The 26,505-nt window shown below is 40.3% G+C and overlaps 1 protein-coding gene across 3 annotated transcripts in view; it reads left to right on the top strand.

Annotated features, from left to right (window-relative positions):
* TBXAS1 (thromboxane A synthase 1) overlaps positions 1-26,505 on the top strand; it is a 256,159-nt gene that overhangs the window by 166,458 nt on the left and 63,196 nt on the right. For 2 of the 3 annotated variants that reach the window (XR_015803902.1, XM_014876964.2), the window contains 3 exons: positions 660-808; positions 2,771-2,901; positions 24,506-24,805. Coding sequence is in view for 2 of the 3 variants with exons in the window: in XM_014876964.2 (XP_014732450.1) it covers positions 660-808; positions 2,771-2,901; positions 24,506-24,805 (580 nt within the window). In the remaining variant the exon portion in view is untranslated. The remainder of the gene's footprint in view (positions 1-659; positions 809-2,770; positions 2,902-24,505; positions 24,806-26,505) is intronic. The other variant, XM_088165417.1, reaches the window with a different exon arrangement.

The following is a 26,505-nucleotide window of genomic DNA, read 5'->3' as shown; positions in this document are numbered from 1 at the left end:
AAAATAAAGATGGTGAGACAACTGGATGGATGGTCAGGTATGCAGGGAGCCATTTATAATTTCTAAAGTTTCTAGATCATGTCCACAGATCATTTGGGTCCTCAAAGCACTGGTTGCTTCTCTGCAGAGATACAGATTTCACATGGTGTCGGTGTCAGTGTCTCTTCATTTTGTCCAGAGTTATATTACAAAGGTTGTATGAAGAAGAAGAAGGAAATCCTTAAGGACCTTAATTTTACTCAAGAACCTCTTATCTCTGAGAGTTTAGACTGGACTGGAAGTAGGTGTGGTTTTTGCAGTTAAAATTGAGAAAGGAATGATCTCACTTATTAGCATACGTACCAAGAAAATGCTTTTGCATCTCTGATGTGTTACATTTGATTTCTAGGTCATAACAAATTCAATGGTTTTTAATAACATTTTAGTGGAATTACTGAGCTGTATGAAAATACATTCACTTTGTAGGTGTGGAGAAAGGATCATTATCAAGCATCAGCATTTGTCAAATGATGTAAACACCCTTTGCTGGCAAAGCTCAAATCTAAAAGCAAAAGGAAACTTGGTGGCAATAATTAATGCTATGTGATGTTTGTAGAAGCAAGATATTAATGGATATGTGATTTTTAGATAACGATTTATTATTCTTCAATTAAATGCAGGTGTTACAACTGTTTTACCTTGGATGTTGTTGGTAGCGTAGCTTTTGGTACTGAAGTGGATTCTCAGAAGAATCCTGATGACCCCTTTGTTAAGAATTGCAGAACATTCTTTGAAATGTCTTTGTTCAAGCCTCTTCTCATTCTAATCCGTGAGTATAGTCTACATTTGTCTACTTTCTTCTGGTAATTTCATAAAAGTCATTCTCAAACTGCAAAATGTGCTGAAGCAGAGCAGGAAGTATTATACCTGACATTATTTCAGGGAGATTCAGAATGCAACCTTCTACCCTTGAGATTTCCACCATATGCTCTACAGGTCTCGTACCATTAATGAAACTTACTCGAGAAACTGAGAGTCCAGGAACACAATGCTCCTGGTTCATCTGACAGAAAAGTTCCTGGGTCCTGCAGTTTCTACAATACTTGTTTTAATGCACTTCTCACTAAAACAGAGTAATTGCCCTTTGGGACCTACATGTAAAGTTTTTGTGCACTGGGTTTGGTTAGTAGAGATTGAAATCCCATCCATTAACAGCCCACTAAAGAAAAGAGGTGGAAGAGAATAAACAGATTGTGTAAGTACTCCCAATTATTTTTTGATGCTGTCCACAGCCTGGTTGATGGCTCTGAAAGATAAAGATCACAAGTGTCATGAAAGAATGCATTTATTTTAGATTAACGGATTGGCAATGCAAGACTGGGGTATAAAGCCATGTAGTTCTAGGCCATGAAAGCTAAGGCTTTATGGTGGTGATGATCTTGATAATTCAAGGGCAGTAAGAATCACAGCTGAGGAAGCCACAGCATAATCAAGGCTTTTGAGGTTTTATCTTGTTATCTAGACCTGCACACAGTAGTATCAGGTGGCACAGTGGCAAAGTTTCCTGTGCCCATCTGATCCTGCTGGCATTTTACAGATTGCACCTGTACTCACAGTGCATCAACTGTTTCCTTCTGCAGTTGTGTATCCAAATTGCCCTGGGGTTAACGTTTAACCTGATTGCAAAATGTGATCTGTAACAAATTTCTTAAGGGACAGAAATGTTCCCCTATACATCTTAGAGTGTGTCCTTCATTAAAGAAAGTTTCTGTAGTGTTTGGAGTTGGATTCCTTGCTTCAGCTCTTTCTGCTCATTTGTCATTGTGGTGAGAATTTCCACAATGTAGTTGCCCTGTTGGCAGGACAGGGTTTTTCCAGCGATTGATTTGTTAGTCTTAAGTTGTTCATAAGTTAATGAGGGGTTTACTAGGAGGTAAGACTTCACTCAGGTTTCTAGGTTGTGACTATAAAAGTATGGCTTGGAGACCATCCTTGTGATAACATCCAGGTTTCTGAGTCTGTGGCCTGTTTAGAGACGCAAAATAAATAGAAACATATAATAGTCTGTGTTGGAAGAGACCATAAAAAGCCATCTAGGCCAATCCCCCACAATAAGCAGGGATGTCTTCAACTAGGTCAGTTTGCTCAGAGCCCCATCGATCCTGACCTTGAATGTTCCCAGGGATGGGACATCCACCACCTCCCTGAGCAACCTGTGCCCCTGTTTTACAAGCTTCATTGTAAAGACCTTCCTTATATCTAATCTGAATTGGCCTTCTTTTAGTTTAAACCCCATAGTCTTTGTCCTATTGCAAGAGGGCCTGCTAAAGAACCCCAACCTTTGTATAGGTCCCAAATACTGGAGAGCTGCAAACAGGAATGAAAACTATCCCATTTCACATGTTGGTGCTGTAAGCTGCTAGGCTAGTTCAAGATCCCCCACCTTCCATATGTAATTGTCTGAGCAGGCAGGGGAAATAATGCTTCCCTTTCTTGCGGTGGCTTTGTGACACCAAAAATCTGAACCAAAATCCTGAGTTATTGTAGAAACAAGATTGGAATGCATCTGTCTGGAAAGAGAGTCCTGACCAGCAGGACATCTCTAAAAGAGAATCCTCTTTTTCTTCCACTCCCATGAGTTGCTAAAGGGAGAGGAAGAGAGGAAAAATCAGTTTTCATAAAAGGAGCACATCCCACTTGATAAGTTTTATAATATTAAGGAAGAGTGAAGGGGACTATTATATGCCCTCACAATCTGATTCAATGTTTTCTTCTTTAAAATCTCATACAGTTTCATTCCCATGCATAATGATCCCATTGCTACGCATTTTTCCCAATAAGAAACAAAAGGAACTGAATGGATTTTTTATCCAAACCATAAAAAATGCAATTGTCTACAGACACCAGCAAGATGCAGCTGAGGTAAGACTATTTCTGTGATAAATATATGAATAAGCAAATGTTTTGAGGAAAAACTGGAAGTGGTATAAGCCTTTGTTTGAAAAACAAATCCAATCTCTTTGAACATTTGAAGTGTTTTATTGAAGATTTGATTAATTTTTAGCTTTATGTACCATCAGCCTAGTTTCTAGACCCAGAAGGAAGGATTCAGCCTGTGGAATTTTTTCACGTCTTGAAGTTATGTGTCATGTCTACACTACTTTTCCTCAAGAACCAGGGAAAAAGAAGATCCCACGGAGCGTTTCAACGCAGTCTCTCCCTAAGAGCTGGGGCAGGTTTCAGGGAATCCTGTGACAGTTCCTGCTGCTTTGGAACATGGGAAGAACCTGAATGTCTGCTTAGAGCAGTCACTTGATGCTGAGATGGCTGAGTAGATAGGTAGTAAATACCACCTGAAATGTGCAAACAAATGGCTAGCCATTGTTAGCAAATCATTTGTTACCTCTCTTTTTGGACATAAGGCACTCTGAGGAGGTTTTTAGTGTTTGTTTTTAGTCACTCTTTTTTTATTGAGTATGTGAAGGCACATACATTTTTATGAAACTCTATTTTTGGTCTATGAAGCATTTGGAATGTAGGCCTGTACTTTGGTTCTATGACACAAAAATTCTTCTTTTGTCCAAAAAAACAAGCATGAAAGGAAATTAAATCCCAAGATTTCTTTTAATTTCATTTTATTTTTCCTTTCTTTTCCTGTCTTTCCATTAAGTTTTATTGAATTTAATTTCATTCTTTGACTTGTCATTTCATTTCATTCTTTTCATGAAATGAAATCCCAAGATTTCATTTAATTTCATTTTGTTACATTCCATTTCATTTTTTAATGTCAGTTTTTAAATTTCTTTTTTTAATTTCAGTTTTTAAACTTCATTTCATTCTTTGATTTAGCATGTCATTTCCTTTCATGAATGGAAATGAAAACTCATTTTGTGAAAGGAAAGGAAATGAAATCTCAAGATTTCATCTAATTCTATTTTGATATGTTTCCTTTAATTTCCTTTAATTTCTTTTCATTTAACTTCATTTCATTTAATTCAATTTAATTTCAATTCATTCAATTAAATTTCATTTCATTCTTTTTCATTTCATTTTCATTCATGACACGAAGTCCCAAGATTTCATTTAATTTCTTTGTTTCATTTAATTTCTTTGAATTTTAAATTTCTTTTTATTTCATTTCCCTCTATTCCATGATTTTAAATTTAATTTAGTTTTATTATTTGATTTTTCATTTTATTTCCTTTCATGGAATGAAAATTCATTTCATGAAATGATATGAAATCTCGAGATTTCATTTAATTTCATTTCATTAGGTTTCCTTTAATTTCTTTTCATGGTTTTTCTTTTTTTTTCCCCATTTCACGTAATTTTCTTTTATTGTGTGAAGTTTCATTCCTTTTCATGAAGGAATGTGGATGTGTAGTGAGAAACAAAGAATATTGGTGAGAATTCCATTTTTGAGGTAATTGAGACAAATTTTTGCATAAAAATTGGCATGAAACACACAACATCCACATGAAGGAATCTGTTAATGTTGAAGTGTAAGAGATGCTGACGTCTCTGAGATGAAGAGTAATGCTGATGGAGTAACAGCACAGGTGAGAATGGATCCTCCCAACTTATTCTCACAGCCTCACTCTACGGCTGCTACTTTTCAGGATAAAATGGATTTTGGTTTACCCTACGTTACTTCCAGGACACATTTAAAAATAAAATTTATATTCGAGGATATTGCTGCTCTTTGACTTTTTCTGCAGTGACGTCTCACTTCTACATTTGTTGCAGTTTGTCACTACATGCTGCTCGTTGTTCTTTCAGCCCACCTTCATCAGTCTTTGTTTTTCTTTTCATCTAGAAGATGGTAAGAACCACTAATTGGCCACAAACAACTTGTGATTCATAAATATGGTTCCTGACCCAGGCTGAGTGCTGCAGGAATATTTTCTGGCAGTGATGATGTGTATAAACTGCTTGCAAGCACCTCATTTCTACTGCATAGGTCCAGTGTGAACTTTTAATGGCATACAGATGTGGCTGTAGGTATGGACAGTTTTAAATCAAATATTCATGCACACGGGTCTGCATGGAAAGTCTGTTCTGTGTATGAATTATTAAAGGATAAAAGGCACAATGAAACAATCTAATGTGGATTAGAAGTGGTTGTAAAATGGTCTTAACCATTATTAATGAAATGCAGTGTGTTTCTGTGGTCCTAGCACTGAGGGGATCAATCATGGGCTAAACCCTTCACTGTGCTAGAGCTGGTCACTCCCTTAAACAAGGGAAATCTCAGAGAAAAGCAAGATTGTAGTGACAAGATCAGGCGACAGAAATCTGCATAATGCAGCCTGTTTGCAGGTTACAGTGGTTGATGGACCAGAGGTTTAAGGTTCTATGGGAAGGGATATTGGGAGGTGCTGTAAGAGATAGCACATGGCAGTAGCTGCCCAGCACCAGGACAATGAGGAGGAAAGTGCAAGGTCCATGTTTGCCTTAGCTGTGTATGCACAACTCCGTGACTGCCTGCAGATCCTGGACTTTCACTTAGTTTGCAAAATTGGCATATGGGAACTATTTCAAGTGCTAGGAGTTACATTCTTAGGGACAGATTTCTAAAGGCAAATTAAGTCCCCGTTGCAGTTCAGGATCATTATTGTTCAAAAGTGACTGGAAAGTTTGGAGCTTTTTTTTTTTCCCTTTTCACTGCCTGTCTTGTCACATGCTTTTAGAATTTTGAAAGTTTTACGTTGGTGGCACATGAGTCTTGTTACAAATATAGGCAACTAATATTTGTCAGAGACATAAAGATGGTGTGTGAAACAGAACAGAACAGCTTTTTTCAATTTAATGCAGAAATTAAATCTGTCGAGATTAGGTGTCCCAGATAGCCCTGCATGCGAAGGAGAATTATGTCTCTGTCCTGGTCTCAGATGATGAAATGTACCCACTGAAACCAGTTGGAGTTTTGGCACTGAATTTTAATAAGGCCAAGATATAACTAGCAGCCACTGGTTTTTTGTGCTAATAATGAGAGTTATAAGCAAAGTCTTATTGTCTCCCTGAGGTGTATTAGGCCAATGGGTATTCCTTAGTTTGCCACATTCCTAGATGTTACATTGTGTGCATCTTTTACTCCCCATTGATTTTATCACCATTAAAAATGCTTTGGGGTTCTTTTCTTGAGGGGAGGGGGTAGGGAGTATTAAAAAAAGCCTTCGGAACAAACTGTAAAACAATGAAAAGCTCCACGACAGTGATTCATTCAACTGAAGCTTGTCTTCCTCTCATCTACAGCTAATGTGAACAAAGAATAAAGAAAGGCCAAAAAACAATGTGACAAGCAAAGTCAGGCTGTTATCATCCCTGTTCTATCAGTAAATGAAACAATGCTTCTGAATGCCTAAAGATAATCCCTTGGGTAGATAGTAATTTTACAGCCAGGTTTAGATCTAATAACACGCTTGCAAGCTTATATGAGATCTGTGATGTCACTTTCTCTCATCCCGTCGGTTAGTGGTGCAGATGTCATTTTAATTATATATTATCTTTCTGTGGTCACTTGAATAATTTTAGTCCTGGATATTCCACTCATTTGGCTTACGTACAAAAACATTTAATGCTTGTACTTTAGAAATTTTAATACATTACATTTATTCATGGATTCAAATTATTGTAAACGGCTTTTCCCACTATTTACAGAAGAGCAAATTTACCCTGCTCAGAAGAAACAGCACAAATTTAATGCACCACTTAACACCTACTTTAAAGAATCCAGCAAGATTTAAATGTTCAAATACCCTACCCTGATTATCTGCCCAGGTTTAAATTTTTCCCTGAGGCAAAATATTTCCAAAGACAGGACAGATAGACTATTTGTTTAGTTCAGTAAATGCTACTTTGATAGATTTTCATTTAATAATCTGATATGCAAATTGTTCTTGTGTTAGAGCTATTTTTATATCCTGTTATAACTCAGTTCTTAACCTACTGGCTTGTTTTAAATGATGATGTCTAGATGAAGGAGTCTTTCATAGTGCTCAAAACTGAGACTCCTTTCTAAAACTGTGGGTTGAAACTAAGCCCCGTGAAAGCCCAGAGTTTCATTTGTAATCCGTAGTAATAAAAACAACAGTTGTAATGTAACAATTTAAGTCTATTGCAAAACATTATTTTTGGAAAATCACAACAGATCTGTGGGAAAATCCGCTATTGAAAATGCACATCCTCTAACAAGGAGAATTGGAGAATTCATAGAGGCTTCAGCACATTCTTCTGGTATTTCCTGATTTTTCCGGTCATACTGTCTGCTGTGAATGCATAATTCAAGGTCACGTAATACATGCCAGGCCAGTAGTGATCTGATGATGTTTGTGATGACCATCAGCTGCTTCTTGATGTTCTCAAGCCAATTTGGAATGAGGGGGTGACAAAGCACAGAGAAGTATCACCAGAACTATTCACTGGCATCTCAGTTTGCCATTCAGTCAGTCTGGCCGGAGACTTATGGACTACTTGGGTGCTTTTAATGCAAATGCAGAGCAGACAGAAGGAACAACGGGAGAAGAGTGTGAAGGCTGTGCTGCTGTGAGCCAGGCTTCCCTTTGAGCCCTGTGGTGTAAAGCCCCACAGAAACTGTGCAGTGGTGTCAGTCCTGGGGATGATTTGGCCTCATTAATTGGTGTGGCTCTGGGATGCTCTGTAGTCTGCTGTGCCAGGCATAGCTCACAAGAGGTTGTGCTCTGGTCAACAGCTGCAACCTTGTCCAGTTTTCCTTGCTTTCCATTCTCATTCCTGGCCAGTCTTTTCCCTGATCACCGGTAGCTACAGCCAGTGGCTCTGCTTTTTCCAGGTTGCCTGTACACCTGGGCATAAGAGATTCCTAGTGAGTGGAAATCCTTTGGTTTTTCAGCATCAGCCAAGGAAGCCTAAAAAGGTCAGAAACTGAATTTTGAGTAACTCTGAAATGAAGGTATTTAAATGCTTGCAAAGAGGGGCTGGACTTCTCTTGCTCTCTGGACTAGCAACAGAAATGTGCTATAAAGAAGAAGTATCTTTTAGTATCTTTCTGAGAAATTATGGCTGCGTTATAATTTTAATCTCTGGAAAACTGATTTCCAGGGAAAAACATGCTATGATCTCCCCTAAGGGGAAAAGGGACGTGTGTGTGTGTACCTGCATTCTGGAGGATAAGCGACAATCTGAAAACCTAATTACTGTGACACTGTTCTTTTCTCTTCCTTCCCCAGTAGTTCCCTGGAGTCTTTCCTTTTCATGAACTAATGAACTATTTTATTCAAGAGCTGCTTGAAATGAGTTGAGCAGAGGTAATTCTCTTGAAAAAGTGTGATCCTCTCTTTGTCAAGGGAAAACTATACAATTACAAAGAAAAGTTAGTTAAAAATTTGCTAAATACTGTGTACATTCCAGGAGCTATGTATGTGTTTGAACTGTGTAAATGCAGTACAGATGTTTAAAAGTAAATATTTTTCTATGGAAACAGCAGATGGGAGGATTAGACACCTTCTAATAGTGTGCAGTATTCTTGCCTTTGTAGAAAACCAAGCAAAATTTGTTTGTATTAGGAAGAAGAGGATGTCCATTTAAGGATACACACTATATGGCAATTTTAAATAATTTTTTTTTTTAATTAATAAAGTCAGTAAAACAAAGGATCAGTCTGGTCCTTTTGTTTTTCTTAGTCTGTTGGTGATTCTGTTCTGCTGGCATGTTCTCACAGTTTGGTCATCCCATTATCCATTACCCTTTGTCAGGTGCAAGTTTGGACTTTTCAGAAAGGTAAATGTGTGTTTTAAAGATACAGAGGAAATTTGGGCTAAATATAGGATTGAGAAAAAAATGAGTAGCATTATATTAATAAGAAATTTTAGTTATTCACCTTCTTTTAAAAGTCAAGCCATTTGCTTGTGGTTTAAATTGTCTTCCTTTTTTCCTACATTCGAAGAATTTTTTAAAACAAATTATTTATTTAATTTTTCTTAAAGACGTTAAGAGTTTTATAACCTTCTCAGGATTTCTGAGGTGGGTATTTAAACATAACAAAGCCACAAATCCTTGAATGGAAATGAACTCGAAATCCCTATTACTTCTGGGCACCTATTGAAATTTCTTGATCACCCTGTTGTTACTTTTCCAAGGAGGAACTGCAGGTTTACCAAATGTGATCTTTGGGTTTCAGGCCTGGGTTGAAGTGTCTGGCTGAGGTTCTTTCATCATGAAATGCAGCTCTGCAGTCTGCTCAAAAGAGATCAAGGACAGAATAAGTAAGAAGAATGGTGGCTTTCCTGCCTCCCTGAGATATGTAGGAAGAGTTTTACACTACTGCTCCATCTGTCCCAGTTCTACAGCTCAGAACACCTGTGAGCCCAGGGCTTTATGAGCACTATGGCCACAAGAAGTTAGCAAATGTCTGCTTGGTTACCTGCTGCCAGCAAGCACAAGCAAGTCTGCTTGCTATTGCTCACCCTTTGCTCTAATGCAGTGTTTACTGTCTCCTTGGTTATGGCTCAGAGTGTTTCATGGACTCTAGACAAGGAACAGGCAGATGGTATCATGTGTATATTCTCTGCCCCACTCCAGCAAACCCTGCAGCACCCCTAACAGTATAATCTTGGCATCTGTGATTCTTTCTCTGATGCCCTCTACCTCTCTCCACTTCCTTTTGGTCTTTCTCAACTACTGCAGTGTATCTCCACTACTTCTTCAGGAGGTGACAGGAGTGATGTCCCTGTCTCATATTTCACACATCCCACCTCAGCTACAGTCTGGGGTTCAAAGTGCCATCATGCACATGAGCCATCTCCATGACTTCTTGGACCACTGCTCACACAGAATCATTTAGATTATAAAAGGCCTTTAAGTTCATTAAGTCCAACCCATTAACCCAGCACTGTAAAGTTCAACACTAAACCATGTCCACCAAGTGCCACATCTACTTTTACATACCTCCAGGGTTAGTAACCCCTTCCCTGGGCAGCATATTACAACAACTGACCACCCTTTTGGTGAAGTTATTTTTCCTAATATCCAATCAAAAACGTCTTCTGGCTCAACTTGAACCATTTCCTCTTGTTGTATTACTTGTGAAAAAAGACCAACCCCCACCTAACTCCAACCTCCTTTCAGGTGGTTGTAGAGAGTGATAAGGTTCCTCCTGAGCCTCCTTTTCTCCAGGCTAAATAACCCCAGCTGTCTCAGCTGCTCCCCATCAGACTGGTGATCCAGATTCTTCCCCAGCTCCAGTGCCCTTTTCTGGACAGGCTCCAGCACCTTAATGTCTTTCCTGTAGTGAGGGGCCCAAAACTGAATACAGCACTTGAGGTGTGGCCTCAGCAGTGCCAAGTACAGGTGATGACCATGCTTCAGTTTGCAAGAACAGACTGGTGCTAATGGACAGAAATTAATTTGAAGCACCTGGGTGTTCATGGCAATTGATCTAGTGAGGTCTTTGCATATCCTCTGTTGCCGAGAGTGATCTTGCAGATAGTAGCAGGAAAATGTGAGTATCTATGCAGGAAGAGCTAGCTTCACTTTCTAAGAAATGTGTGGTGGAGGTCCTTCAGAGGGCTTTCAAAAAAATTGTAAGTTTGGCCCTTGCTGGGCAGAACAGGGGAGGTTCAGATGCTCCCTATAGCAGCATTAATCTGCAGGAAGCCACTAAGCCAACAGGACGCCTTCAGAGGTAAAAGGAGGAAGGACTTAAATGCTTCTGTCAGTAAGTTTTGTGTGTCTTTCCTCCTGTTTTCACCAGCTGGTGTGGGAAGTAAAGATGGGCATTTGGCTTTGCGAAACTACAGCATGTGAGAAACATCTTTTATTTGAGAAGGATAGGATCTTTAGCACTGAAAAAAGGCTTTTTCATCTAGAGTGAAAAATAAATAAACTCACGTGCTTAGTTGTTGGTAATGTCAAGGTTTTTAATGACTTTTAAAAATTGTGTTTGCATGGTAAAATCGATTTCTTAAAATACTGTTTATTGAAAATCAGGTCAAAATAAAGCTTAAGGACTCTTCCAAATAATGTTTGCAGTAAAATTTCTCTCAAAAACTGGAAGAGGAAAGAATTGAGAGGCAAACCTCCTTTTTTCAAAGAAGCCACCCCCATCACTGAAGGAGAGATTAAAAAGTCCTCTTTTTTTCTTTTTTTTTTTTTTTTCCTTCTTCTGAGTGATGGTTGTTGTGGCTACATCCTATTTTTCCTCTTCTTGATACTAAAGGGCATGGAGAGGTCACAGCTCTATTTTTTGTGTCCACTAAAATAAGGTGAGCAACAGCTCATTGTGCTTTGAAGGTGGGATCCCGAGAAAACTGGCTTTTGTCACTGAGTTTTGTGGTGGTGTGACCAGCACAGGCAAAAAAAACGGAGGATGAGAAAGCAAAAGAAATTAAGTGGTTGCTCCTTGTAAGGGCCGGGGTCTCTTGCTTTTCCTCTGCAATGTAGACCTGGCCCACCTCATCATAAATTTTTTGCTTTACCCTCCTTTATGATCACGAAGGGACCCCGTGCTTGCTATCCAGAGTGAGGTTCAAACATTGCAAATCCTGTTTATGCCTGTGGTAATTCCCTGTAGGCAATAACGTCAGTGCTGGCCACTTGTCCCAGCCTGATCCTGTGCTAGTAATGAGTATTCGCAGCATGCATTTCAGTGTCTGATTAAATCTTTCTGAAAGGCCATCTGTTTGAGGAGGATGTGGCATTGGCTTTAATACTTTTTATACCTAGTATTCAATGCTGCTCTTTCATGACCTTAGACATAAAGTTTGTCCCTTTGGTTAGTTAGCAACTTTTCTGATACTCTTATCAGAGAAAATAATTGAATCAGGGATGTTGCAACCTGGTAGGTCACTGTATATATTTGGGGAAATGTTCCTGGATGGTGAAGCCACAGAAATTTCACATATCCAATGAGACTTAGTTGTGTCCAGGGCTCAGAAAAATGTCTCTGTTTTCTGGAAAGGGAATAAAGCACATCCAGCTGCCTTTCTTTTATAGCACTCAGAGTAGAATCATATATCTGTTGGTACATACCAAATCAGTAAGTAATCTGGCCTTTCTGCTGCATGTTTTCATCTGTGCAAAATAGCCAGCCTAAGCAGTGTTAAATTTGTCTTTCAGGGTCATATTCCTATAGGCTTGGAAGCAGAGTTTCCCTTTGTGATTCTGTTGGCATAAAGCAAATCTTCCCCAGCCTATCTTTTCCTGCTTCCTGTCATTTGTTTCCCTTCATGGTATGGTCTCAGTATTCACCCCTTCAGCTGAAAGGGAAAATTGTTACCCTGAGGTTGTGCACATTCCCTTTCTTTTGTAACTTGTCTCTCTTACTGTTGTTCATCTCTTCTTTATGCTACCCTTACAGTGTGCTCCCACAAGTTTCTCAGAAGATTCTACTTGAGGTCTCTGAAAGCCCTTCCTTTTCCTGCTTCATCTGGGTATGGGGTTTTCAAACCAGCAACCAAAAGTAATCCTGCATTACATTAAATAATCTGGAGATTAACTTTCTGCACAGCAGAGTAGTGGTCTTTAATGCCAAGGTGGGATATAAGATCTAATCTTTGTCTACATAGTCTTTTTTTTTGTTGTTGTTTTTACTTACTCTTGATCTCAGTCTGCAAGGGGCCTATTGAGTGGGACTGAGAATTTCATATGTTAATTTTACCTTGCTGTTCAGAGCAATAGCATGTTTTGGTACTTCCCACTACAAACAGGCTTTCCTCTGACAGGTGTAACTAGAGTGTAGCATCTAAATTCTTAATATAGAAAAAAATCACAGATTTACTGACCTAATTGCAGTAACAGAGCTTTCCCTTTCTCTGTTGGTTTTAACAATTTCAGTGTTGTCTTTCACATTTAATCCTTTTCTTTTTCTTTTATATCCTGTTGGTTCACTGTTCTTCCTTCCTGAGTCACTTCCAGAACTAGAAGGAGAGTTACAGCATTTGTGGTATTAATGGGTGATCTTTGAATTTTTCTCTTAGTCTCTCTGTTTGCCTACAGTGACCTCTCTCAGCCCCACACGCAGCCTTCTTTTTGCAATACACTATGACCTTTTCTGAAGCAGTTATGAAAAAGCTGTTCCATGATATTTCGTTCTTGTTCAACCATCTTGTCCATCTTTTGGCGTGTTTTGATCTCTGGAGGTTTTTCCCTTGATCTGTCTCAGCTGTTGCCATCTACTTTGCAGTCCTTTGATATTTCTCCCTTTTCTCTTGTGTCTACTTACCTTAGCAGATCCATACTCCTACTTATAAGAGGCACTGACAGTCCATTTTGCCAGCAGGGGAACCGTTTAAGTGGCCAGCATTTGGATGCCAAGTGCATCAAGTCGCTTTTCTTTTTAGCGTGGTGATGAGTCATTCTGACCATCTCAGTGCACAAAGGCAACCAGCTTTGTTTGCTGGGGCAATTCTCTTCTTGTCACCGTGACCAGGCTGCCCCAGGGACTGCCTCTCCCTACCTGCCCCACCTCCCCCCATCCTTCTGGAGCCAGCAGAGCCAGAGGCTTTCGCTAGACCCCATCCACTCATGGCCGTATCTGGATTTTGAGGAGAATTTAATATTAGAGTTACTTATTATGGAAAGCGACAGATTGTCTGTCACTGGTAACCTCGAGGAGAGGCTTGCTGAAATGTGCTCTCGATGTCAGCTGGCTACGAGGCAGGAATCCCTGCGTGGTGTTTTCCATTTGGCTTTTGTTAAGAACAGCCTGAAAAGCGGTGGTGATTCCTCTCCCTCCCAAAAATCCACCTAGAAAATCCTGCATCTGTGGCAGTCCGTGTTGCCTTGCCCTGGATTCGCAGCCTCTGAGTGTTCAGGGCTATCTCCTCTTCCCTCACAGCATCTACCCTTCATCTTTCCCTCCCGCTGGGATAAGCAAGCTATATCTAAGGGAGACAGGGACTAAAGGGGAGCTGAGCACCTCCTTTCTTTCTTCAACAGAAATTTACACTTTTTAATAATGTAATCTCAATTAAAAACATACCAATTAAAATGGGCTTTTTAGTAGCTCTCTGGGGAGAGGGAGCTATAATTCACATTAAAATGTAAAGCTTCAGAAGCAAGGAGAGCTAGGTGCATTGCAAGTGCCCGAATATTCAGTGATTTTAATTACAGTGGAAACTTGATAAATTGCTTTGTGCCACAATCCATTATTAACAGCTTAATGAATATCACTGCTGCCTCTTTTAAACTGCTCCACGGTGAAAATGATTGTCAGTATTTCAGTTGTGAACTCTGATTTTTTGGCATGCCTGTATATTTGTCCTTTAAAGGAAGAGAAGGTGGGTAAAGTCTGCAGGTTTGGTTTTGGGGCTGGGTAAGTTGTGCTGGCTGCAGCGTCCTGGGAGAGAGAGAGAAGGGGAAAGACGGAGCTTTGTTATTTCACCACGATTAAGACTGGCCAAGGTTTAAATCTGCTCCATGCAGTGTAAGGGCAGTGTCTCTGAGCATGCAAAGAGCCAAAGAGGGATCACCAGATCAGAAGGCTACCTTTACATGTGCTGTTCCTCTGCATAATACACGTCAAGGATAGAGGACTGCTTGGGGTGTCTGCTCAGGGGAAAAGGAGAGCAACAGTGTCACAGCCCCATGGTCAAGCATGCTGCTGCTGAGCTTATTTTGGAGTGAGCAAGGTGCCAGTTGGTTTGATTTTCCCAGGTTTTAGCCAGCAAAAAGCTAATTTGAGGCAAGGAATTAGGCAAGTCCTTTTGGAATGCTGAAATGAGACAAGGGATTGTGCACAGCTTTGAACAGGGATGAAACAATTATTTTTTTCTTGACAGTTATTATGACTGTAATTGTGCTAATGTTATGATGCTACATATTTATATTTGTAGTAAAACGATATCGTTCCCCAACTTTTCAAAGCAACTTAATATTTCAAGTATGAAGGTTATTATTAGGAATGATATTATATTAGATGCTAACAATAAGTATAGGGGGCTTATACTTGTGTCCCATTGAAGTGTTAAATCATGGGAATTTAAACAGACATGGTCTGGCTTTTATGCAATTTATTATTTATTGTGGGTGTTCTGTTTTCTGTTGATCATATGGTTGGACCAGAGGGTCACATTCCCATTGTGGGGTTACTGCCAGGTTTTGACAGGATGTTGACATGATCTGACTGAGATGCAGGATAGATTTCAGGACAGAAATGACTGGGAACTGCTCTTCTGATTCAGAGAAGTCACAAGTGCCTATATGGGATGAACATGATTTGCTGAGTATTTTTGGGGTTATTATTCTAATTACGTTTTTCTATAAAACAACAAACATGTATTCACTTTTGCCTTCTCAGAAATGTTAACATTACTCATGATTATGTTAACTTGTACCCTGCCAATTTCACAGAACCCTTCTGGGTCATTATATCAATAATCACACGCAGAATTTTATTTTTTTCTCGTGAAAAATCTTTTGTTGACAGAGTAGTAATGATGCCTGTAAGTTCCTTAATTATTGCTCAGTCAAGGATATGTAAGATGTGGAAGATGTCTTCATATTTTTGGGGAGAAAGACAGCTTGTGTTTGTTGTGCTGTTAATGTTTCTATAGTAGGTTTGGTTTTTTTGTGGGGTTTTTTTTGTTTGTTTGTTTTTGGGTTTTTTTTCACTTTAGGAAGCATTCCAGGCTGTCATTTTTCATGTATCCCTGTACTGGCAGAGGACAAAGTGGCAGGCAGTAATATAAAATGTCATCTAATTTTTCTTTTGTTCTTTAATTCATGCACATGTGCTTCTTCTGTGTGTTTATCAGTGTGCACAAAATGCCTATATTTGCAAGATAATAGCTGTGTAAATATTAGAAAGTCATATTGAAACTCTGTGAAGGAAAGGAGAGCAGGGGGAGAATCCTTTCTGCTACTGAGGAGCCATCTATTGGATAAAACCCATAACTGAACCGAGCATCCATGAAACTGTGGAGGATAACACAGTTTGTCATTGGTCAATGGTTAGCTGAAAATAATCCTTTCCTTCCCAGTGCTTTCACCCACCGTGTTAGAAACCTGTATCCCTTCATGCACACGAGTCATGAGAGTCAGATATAGATGTGATTTATGTACTTTAGGTAAAAGCCGGTTTAATATAGCTGAAAATCCGGGATAAATCCTAATGTAGGGTGCAGGTGTGATCATGAATGGATAAGCTGGCAGTAGGATTGCCTGCCAGCAGTGGAGAGCAGTTGCTTGAAGAAGTGATAAAGGCAATTTTCCCCCCATATTGCTAATACAGAATATAAATAGAATTAACTGTACTTTGGGGGGGTTTTGTTGTTTTTTTTTTTTTTTGTTAGCAGTACATGCCATTTATGTCAGTCTCAAAACTATGATTAGTTTAGTTAAAAGAAAATGTTCTTAAAAATTTCGTGAAACTACTTAAGGGCATCACAAAACCCAATAATGTTGCTTCCTTCAAAATATATGCAATCTATATGTTGTGTGACGCAGAAAGAAAGGATCTTGAACAAACCCTGGGGAGAGATGAGGGAGGCCAGGATGTGAGCAGTGAATTCCCCAAATGCCCCCAAAATGTTCTGATGGCTTTTCAAAGTGAGTGGTGGGGCTTTGCAAGAATGTTAAAAGCAGCATATGGGGCAGGAAGAACAAAGAGTAAGAAAGAAATAATGAGATTCCTGTGCATCTTCTTGAATGTCAGACAACTGATAAAACAAGAAATTATTATTAATCAGGAATTAAATTTAAGCAAATAAAATTGTAATCTGTGGCAAAGGAACAGAGGGCTGCCTGCAACAGCAGCCTTTAGTCAGTAATTTGAGTCAGCAGAGGGTCAAGCTTCTGGGTGTCAAACACTTAGCCTAAAACACTCCCTTCCTGCATCCTCCCTTCCTTGTGCAAATAACAGAGGAGAGGAGTGTCAGATGGTTTAGTGGGAGGCCAGATGAGCTTTGGGAGAGGATGCAGGCATGCAGTGTGAAGTAGGGGGAACAGTTTGCTGCTGGTTTGGAGATGGATGCCTGCTCCACATGCTGGCATGCATGGCTGGCCTGGCCCGAGCTATTCTTCCCCCCATCACTCAGTTATTTCTTTTCTTGTTTATTCTGATAATGTCACTCCTACCCCTTCAAGCAGCAACACACGTGTGGGGCATGAGAAACCCAGCTACAACACACACAAATCCAATATTTATTGTTTGCACTGTTATAATGCCAGGAGTCATTATTAGAGTGGTGTTATCCTAAATGTTTTGCAAATACAGAATGAGGAGGTTGCTGTCCACTGATATTTGCTGCCAATGTCTGTTGCTCACCACAATGCAGAGACTAGGAAAGCTGGATGGGACTCTCCAGCCTCTGAATTTTGGGCTGCTTTCTGATCCTTCCCCAAGTGTGTGTGCAATGGAGGGAGCTGTGCTGGTTATGCTGTTGTGCTGTATCCTGGGCTGACACTACCTGCCCAGTGTGGCAGAGCTGCCAAGCAGCTGCCACAAACTCCATGACATTTCTTTGCCATCAGACTGAATTTCATAGTGCTTGTCTTAGATACCTGAGCCTGGTACTAGAGGGAAGCTCCCCAGTATCAGTGACAATGGCCAATTCTTTAGAAGTGTAAATAGACCTGGCTGCAGACAATCCCGTGAATTTACCCTGAACAGCTACAGGGTTTCCAGCTCTCAAGGAAAGCTGTGGGTTTCTCTGTGGGCCCACATTGCTAATGAAACAACCAAGTAGGAGTGTATCTCATTTTTTCCTGCCCATAACTGTGGTGTCTTCATATCCTACACATCCCTTCAGCCAAGTCTGGCTTTTGGCTAGGATCCTAAAATGAGTCTGCTCCTGAAAGAGTTGTAAACACCTGTATTAAGATTGTATCAACTACAAACAGTTCTGTTCTTTCTCTTCATTCATTAACAGCTAGATCTGAAATTTAAATTGATTTTCATTCCTGGTCTGTGTGGGACTATATGAAAAAAGAGGCTGCTGTCTTTCAAGATGTGAGCCCTCTAGTGCCACTTGCAGCAGTATAAACTGAGGGGAGATGGGTCACTCACAAAATGTTGGTTTTAAGAATTCCCTCCAGCTTTATTTTCAGGTTGAATTAGGCTTAATCCCTCTGTAATGCTTTAACTTTGCATTTTAAAGGTCAGAAAGGTGCAAAATTTTTGAGGAAGTACCTGTGCACTCTTCTCCCTCGTGAATGGAGGCATTACTATGTGAAAATAATTTTGTATTTTTCAGCAGTTCGATTTTTATGTTATCAGCATGTTTTATTAAAGATCTTTTAAAAATATATAACATTATAAACGTGTACAGGCTGTGAAGTCACAGGTATTATGGATGTAGGTGGTGAAATCTAATGATTTACAATACCTGTGGTGACTCACTGGAGGAGGGGAAACCTCTGCAGTGACAGAAAAGGTCCAGTGCTGGGGCGGACTGCCTGGGGACACTGTAGGAAGCCAGGGTTTGCTGGGTTTTTAAGAACAGGTTAGACAAACAGCTGTCAGTGCTGGTTTGGGTGATGTTGCCTTGTGGCAAGGGGATGAAGCAGATAACTTGCTGAGTTCCTTCCAGGGCTCCTTCCCCTCTATGATGATGCTTTTGCCTTAAACTCTTTGAGTCTGTGTAAATCTGTTTTTATCCTAGGTCTTAAACGGTTTTCTGAGATCATCATTAGCTTCTCTTCACGGTGTTTTATAAGATTTGATGTCTGTTGTACCGATTTTACAGATGGAGAAGCTGTACCAGCTATAACTGTGCTTTACAGGCAAAAATGGGAGTGCAGCTTAAAGCATCTCAGCTTCCGTGGAAGGGCAGTGCTTTAACCAGTAAATCATATTGGCCACTTTGCAAATTTAGTGGCAAACTCAGCCAATAAAATCCATATCATATTCTAATTCAGGCTTACTCTTGGCTTTACTTTTATTTTTGGTTTTTTAGAAGAACAATGGTCACATGGAAAAGATATGTTTTGTTGCCATGTTGAACACTTTCTGTTGTCAGGTGCCTTCATCTCTTTGCTGACAAGCCTGCCCCTCCTGGGGGCAGCTTTCATTTTGCCTTTTTGCAACGTTTTTGTAGGGACACATTTCTTTCAAGTAGGAAGCAAAGGCATTGCTGTGGCTACTGACATCAAATGCAGTGTTACTGAGTACTCACAGGATTCTCTTATAGATGTGAACTATAGTCAAAAACTTACATACAAGATTAGTGATATATTATAAGAAAATAGGAAGTCCAAAGTTGTACAAAATCTTCTCGGTTTGGGGTTTTAGTATAAGTATTCAGATTGGACTGGCAAAAGGCTACTCCACTTTCTCAATCAGCACCCAGTGAATTTTTCTTTTTTTTCTTTAAATTTAGTCGTTTTTTAAATGCAAGTTATATTGCTTTGTAAGACCTGCCTGGCCTCAGCCACTCAGCCCATTCACAGTAAAAACGTTGGAGTGTTTTCTTCTGGTGATATTAACAAATGCAAACAAAAGAGTTTTATCTGCCAGGCTGAAAAGTCTCCCATCCGCCCTTGAGCAATGGCCATACCCTGCAATCCAACAGAGTCCAGGTCATTCCAGAGCTGAGCATCACCTGTGGGAGCACCACTCCCTCTAACACAAATTTGAGGGCCTCTCATTTGATTTGAGCTTCTGTCTTCAAGCACAAGGCAAAAGGACACTCTCTCTGGAATATTTTGGAATTGAATTTATTGGCAGAGAAGCTGGTGCTTTTTGTGTGATTTCATTGAGAAACCAAATGAAGCCTGCGGGTGTTGGAGGTTGAATTCAGTCCTTTCAAAGAAGTTTGGCAAAATTATAGTTTTAGTGGGACTGCATTTTGTGCTTTTTTTTTCAAAAGGATCTGAGTAGCTACTGCAGTGCTTTACTGATCACTTCAGGGTGACACAGGTTTATCTTACCTAAAAAGAGGGTTGCCAAATCAAGCTTATAGAAAGCTTCCTGGGTATACATTGACGTAGTAGTGTTTGTATAAGTTTGCTGAAATAATATGAAATGTGAGCTTTCTACCTGGTAGATAAGGATTCTGAAATTTATCTTTTTTGAGTTTGAATCAGAGCATTTGAGAAAGACCAGGAGGGTCTGTACAGTTTATTGTGATTGGTATTATGTTAGCAGCATCATATTTGCATGACTTTTGCACCACAGCAAGTGCTTTACAGACTACTGACCAATTCTGTAATTTATTTTGATTCCTTGATTCATCATAAAGTAGATTTTTTGTGTTTCTGGGCTCTTTTGAAATCAAAACACAGATCTGAACTATCAGAGTGGTACAAAATTTGAGTACAATTTGCAGAAAACATGACTGAAATCAAAACATTAAGAACTAAATTTCAAACGGATACATATTTGGTAGTTTTCCTAAAGCAATTTTTTGCAGAGAAGTTGAACAGCTTAATCTCTACCAAAAACATGACCCAAGGGTCCCCTGGATCCCCAAAGCGTGGTGAATTTGCCGGGTTAGCTGGCATGTTGGTCTTAGATATGAAACCACAGCTCCCTGTTTAGGACGGAGAGAGCTGGAGACACCCCCCGCCCGCCAGGACCCTTGCCTCCTGTGAGAAAAGTCACACTGCATCTGGCGTGTGAGCCGTACATGTCTCTCCTTGTGACAGCTGCAGAAGCCAGGGGCCGTGATTTGAGGAGGGGATGCGGTTCTGGCAGCCTGGCGCTCCCCGGCACCGCGCACGGCTGTTCTTCCAGCGCCGGCGCGCCGCTCCTTACGCCGCTGTGCTGAGCGATTTCTCTGCATGGCCAGGTGATGTTTAAGGAGACTAATGAGAGGAATGATACGGCCCAGAACACTGGTGTCAGGAAATATATTGCAAGGTGTCTATCTTGGGCAAGCTGTAAGCGGGGCTTGTCTTATTATATATTTCAAAGGGGATGTCTGTGTCACCACCAAGTTAGACATTCACCCTGTCCCACACTGCATTTAAATTATATATTTTTTGTTCAAATTGTAGCTTTCCATTCAATTATCATTGGTTTAATGATAGAGTCTGTGTTGTACAGGGGCCAATCAAGAGTCCATTGCATTAGCACACCATTCTTTTGTGGCAGGAATTTGTTTCTGAGGCCATTGTAACATACCTATGCAAGCCTCAGAGGATGGGATGGAGGCTATTATGGGCTTCTGCTTTTTGTGAGGAAAATCAAACAAATGTCCCTGATGGAAATAGGAAAGCCAGCAGCTGGATGTCATGACCAAAGAATGTTTTTGTGCAGTGGCACTGTAATACCTGGTCTCTTATCAAACCAAAAAAATAAAAAAAGCCTTTTTTAATATTTTTTTCCCCTTCTGCTATCAACTCAAGTGGAGAAACCCCCTCCCTTTGAATTTTCATGAGATGCCTTTTCCTTATTTCTAGCACTTAACAATCCAATTATATTTGGGTTTATGCTAGTATTTGCCTCTATTGTCGTTGTTAGGTTTTGGAATCAGAGCAATTTTTCCATCCTGATGGTGCGGAAAAAAATATGTTTCATTATGACTTGTTATAACCCTGGAAATCTTTTCTCTCGCTTGGGTTGATGATGATTTTTTATGTGGCACTCTACACTGATGCCTAAAGTGAGGTAGAATGAAGCATGAGGAAGAGAAGCTTTGCTGAAATATCGCTCCTTCCACTGTGTAGAATTATCTTGGAAGAAAGCTTGCTTCTCTCTGTTATGCTTTTTTCCCCCTACTATTATTCAAGTTGTTTTTACAAATGAATGTTGTTTTTGCAAGGTTTGTCTATGAAGCCATTGCACTTAGCAACCCTTCCTCACCTGTGAGCAAATTGCATGGCACAGATCAGGTATCCAGTTGTTTCTGGATAGGATGACCTTAAAAACAGACTCTGCAACAAGACAAGCTTTTTAAATTCCTAACCAAATATATTACGTGAGTAATAAAAAGAGCTCCTCAAAATGGCCACAGAGGCATTTCAAAGCACATTCCTGGGAATATTCACTTGTGCTAGTATTCATTAAGTTTGCTTTCAGCAGAAATTCTCATGAATGAAATTTTATTCAGTAGTCATTATGATTATTACTTTGCTATCATAGCAATAACCCGATGCTTTGTATAAGGCCAGGACCTGATTTTGTTTAAGGCTGGAGAAACATCTTACAGGGTCTCCAGAGAGTGTATTGTCTAAATATAAGACCAGGCTCGTCTAACAGCTCATGATTGGGAACAGCAAACCCTTAGAGGGCAATGGGTTTGTTTACAAGAAAATTCACAGCTAGAGAAGGATGGATGCAGAACTATAGCAAATGTTACACCTTTCGAGCTGCAGGAGGCTACAGGGCTACAATTCCACTGAATAGGAATGTAATTATACATTTTTATGTTATGAAGGTAGTTTAGGTGATAGTGGCTAGTCTTGCAGATAATAAAGAGACTGTCTCTACAGATGTGATTCATTACAACATTGAATTGGTTTATCCACACACTAATGAACACACTGGGACTGGACTCTCTTTTTTTTGTTTGTTTGTTTGTTTTGTTTGTTTGTTTTTTGGTTTGGGAGGGAGGTTTTTGTTTTGGTTGGCTTTCTGATTGGTTTTTTTTTGTTTATTTTATGGGGTTTTTGGGGGGGTTTTTTTGGTTGTTGTTTCGGTTGGTTGGTTAGTTGGCTTTTTTAATTTAAAAAATGGCCTAATACAAATATATGTACCAGGGAAATCGCTGAAGCACAGGCTATGCCAAAGAGTTGGACTCTGAGCTGTGCAATACATGAACTCCCAGGACATGAATAAACTTCTCCTTCCTGGAAAAATTAAACGAGATTTTTAGCTATTCACAGCTGAAGTCTGCATGAAGTCTTGCTTCCTCCAATCTACAGGAACATAATGGAGCAGAGGTACCCTGTCATGCTGATGGGAATTGTGCCTAAGTCTAGGCACAAGGAAGTGTTTTCAGAGCTGCAGCTCATTTGCAGAGCACAATGTCTGTAACATTTTTGTGTGTGCCTTCAGTTACTGATGGAAAAGCACATCTCCCATGCCTTGGAGGTGATTCAGTCTGACTGGTGAATGTGTAGAATCCTTCAGCAGACAGTGACTGGCACTGGCTGCTCTCTGGAGCAGTGATTTTTGGGTGTACCACTCTACAAGTTGCTCATGGGTACAAGGTACATAATGGAAAGGTTCTCTGGGTGGAGAGAAGGAGCTGTTAAAGAGGCACTGTGCCAATCCCTTGTGTTATTCAAACCCCAAAATAACCATCCCTCTCTGCCTGTAGATTGATCAGAACAGCTTGTTGGCAGCAGAGCTAAGCACAGGACACTGATTTTTTTCTCCTGTTTTCTTGTCTCACTGCTCTCTTTTCCTATGTCGTGTGAAAAATAAATAATCTGATTAAGTCATTTGACATTTATAATTAATTAGTTCTTCCTTACTCTTATCTTGTTTGCCTGTCCTTGTCTCTGGGCCTTCTTTTTTCTACTTTATCTCTCAATCAGCAGATCCAAGAAATCATTTAAATGATTTACTTTTAACAGATAAATACAGTTTACTGCATATTCTTTTCCTTTGAAGAAAAGTTTGGTCCCTTCTTTGTCCATCCCACTGCACAAGTTGTCATGTTCTGGCAGTGCAGTCACTTCCAAGTCCTTGAGCTATCATGTATTCTGTTGGTATTTGAGGAATTGAAAATCAATCACACAGCCTTATGGCTTAGGTCCAGCACAATTCTATTATGCCCACTCGCAAAAGTCAATTCAAACCTTTTGGGTTATATTTCAAAGCCTAATCAAGCTTGCTGTCCACGCTGGTTTGGAGTCAGCTCACTCTTGGCCATAGGTGTGTTTATTAAAGCTCTTGTGTCAGAAACTAGTGTGAAAGAAAGCAGTTCTCATAGCACTAGAATCATTCAATGGGCATTTTTGCAAAGACAAACCAGCCAAACGGGTTTTTTGGTAGGGGAATGTTTACTGTTTTAATATGGTTCTGCAAATATGTTTTTAAAAAGTTGTTTAAAAATAGGCTGTCTTGGTGCAGGTGTTCATAACTGTACCTTCTCATAAAAAGATGTCCCAGTTTACTGAGATTCGATTTCAGCCCTGTCAGGCTAAGCTGGTACAGAAAGTATTGTAGATGCAATCCTGAAGTTAGATAGTGAGTTCCATGCTTTGGACCATCTGAATGAACGAGGATGGTGCATCCAAGCAGATGGACCAAGCGTGATTTGTGCTGCCTCCATCTGGCAGGTGCACATGGGGCCTGCATGTGCAGCATCCATGTCAATCCCCTGATTCCCAGCAAGTGCCAAGAACTCAGCCTAAGAATAAAAGAAGCTCTGTGCAGAGCTGGCCCTTAGCAATCCTCTGTGAAGGATACATAACACACCTGTTGTGAACTGGGGGCAGATTCAGTCTCGTCTCACTGGAAGAAGGCAATGACAAGCTGTTAGTTATGGCATTTCCAGCTGATTTATAGAAGCCTCCTCATTCGGTGAAAGGCTGGTGGCTATTCTGTAGGAGCCAAGCATGCACTATTAATAGAAAGCAGGTCTTTGCTTCCATCCCCCATGGAAGGCATTGCTCTGTGACCCATCCCTCACGTTCCTTGTCCTGCTGTGTTCTGCAGAGGCGCAGAGATTTTCTCCAGTGGATGCTTGACGCCTGCGACTCAGCCGGGTGCTCGGCTGTGCTCGGCCCATCTGCTGCTCCCACACAGCACGAGGCGCCTCTGGCTGGCACGGCCCCAGCTGAAAAGGCTCAGAAGGCACTAACAGAGGATGAGATAGCAGGCCAAGCTTTCCTGTTCCTGATCGCCGGCTATGAGACCACCACGAGCACGCTGTCCTTTGCCACTTACTTGCTGGCCACCAACCCAGAGTGCCAGGAGAAGGTGCTTCGGGAGGTCGATGAGTTCTCTGCAAAACACGTGAGTATGATGTGCTGGTCTGAGGCTTTGTGCAGGGAGCAGGGCAATGTAAATGTATCCACGTGAGAGATGACTTAGAAACTTTGTGTCATAGTGAATGCTTAACCTTTAGAAAATATTTTACATTATTGAAATCAATTATTGTCAGGCTCTAAAACTACATGTTTCTATTTTTTTCCCTGTTGTATAAATGCTTCTATTGTTTTTGTGGTCAATTTTATTTACTGATCTTTGTAGGAGCATAAATAGTGTTCTTACAAATCATGAACTTCAAAGCTTTGTTTTAAATGTTCATAATTTTTTTTATCTAGCAGAAGAATATATGTGTAAGCTTTCAAAAAAAGCCCCATGGTATCTAATTCTCTTATCCTGTGTTCAAATTCCTTCTCCTTCACTATCTGTATCTGCCAATGGCATTTTTGTTTCTAGGAGCTGGAGTTATTTACTTGTTTCTTTCATATATGGCAGGCCTAATTGTACCCTCGTGTCTGGCAAGTTCAGCTGACTTCCTTAAGGCCTGCCAAGATGTGAAGGTGCAACTTAGACTGGAGTATAGGGAGATTACTGGGTAATGCTGGGGGCAGAGTTGCATACAGAACCCCCTACTGTGCATCCCCAAGGAAAATATGGTTAATCTTCTCATCAGTTCCTGAAAGCTGACAGCCTAGGAAACCAAAGGGAAATTGCTGGGAGAGCTATCCTACAGGATAGGTGTGTGATGTTATTCATATTTCTCTGTAGATGGGGATGTGAAATAGTAAACATTCCCGTGAAAGTGTGTAGAAATCTGAGTGCAATCAGTCATTAGCTGGTTCCTTAAGTATATTCCACGCAGGGAGTCCATGCACATGGCCAAGTTTACATGACAAAGTAGTGTGCTCCTGTAGGCACGATTCATCGTCCAGCACAGCTGGTAGTGGGGGCTGTTGGGTACACACTCTATGCACCTCAGGAATTTTTTCTGGGGTAGTTAAAGTCTAGCTCTGTGTTTACCAGATTTCCCTAAGCAGTTGGTCTGGTCCAGTTCCAGTTAAAGGAGCCCTTGCTGGGCACTTGGAGACTGCAGTGTGAGCCAGTGCAAGAGATTCACATGTGAGTGTGATTCTGATTCAAGCTGGAGAACTAAATGGACTCTGGCTTGTATATGGTCTGACTGAGCTGGCACTCCCTATTACTAATGTTTCAATAATAATCAAATTGAAATGCTTAATTCTTAACTCTCTTGGTTGAATATTTTGCTAATAATTTCAACTTTTGCAATATCTAGGAGAGGCTATGAAGCTAGGGACACTTGTGGCAGAGAAGTCATTGCAGAGAGTTGGCACTCAAATTCATTTCTGCTCTGTACAAAGTCTGTGTGCCTCAATTCAAACTGGTGTCCTCATTCCAAACCATGCTGTCCTATGTCATATATTGATTGGAAGTACCTTTCAAATAACTTCCCTGTGCTTTATGAGTTGTCAGGTTTAGCTTTAGATGGTACATATATGGCTGGATGGCCAAGGAGAAGAGAGGGAGAGAAGGATAATGATTCATCTGCAGTCCCTGATAACAGGAAATTTGTAGATCTGTGCAGCCCCATCCTTCAAAAGAGTTCCTTTTATAAACAGTTCATGATTTGGCAGGGGGGTGGGAGGGGGCAATACACTGCTCAAGGAGCCAATCCCAGAATAAGGAAAAGAGGGCAGCGGTTCAGTCCC

Source organism: Sturnus vulgaris, chromosome 5 (assembly GCF_052056855.1).
Source record: "Sturnus vulgaris isolate bStuVul1 chromosome 5, bStuVul1.hap1, whole genome shotgun sequence".
NCBI lineage: Eukaryota > Metazoa > Chordata > Aves > Passeriformes > Sturnidae > Sturnus > Sturnus vulgaris.
Note: the sequence above shows the minus strand (reverse complement) of the source record. Positions and strands in the feature narration are given on the sequence as shown.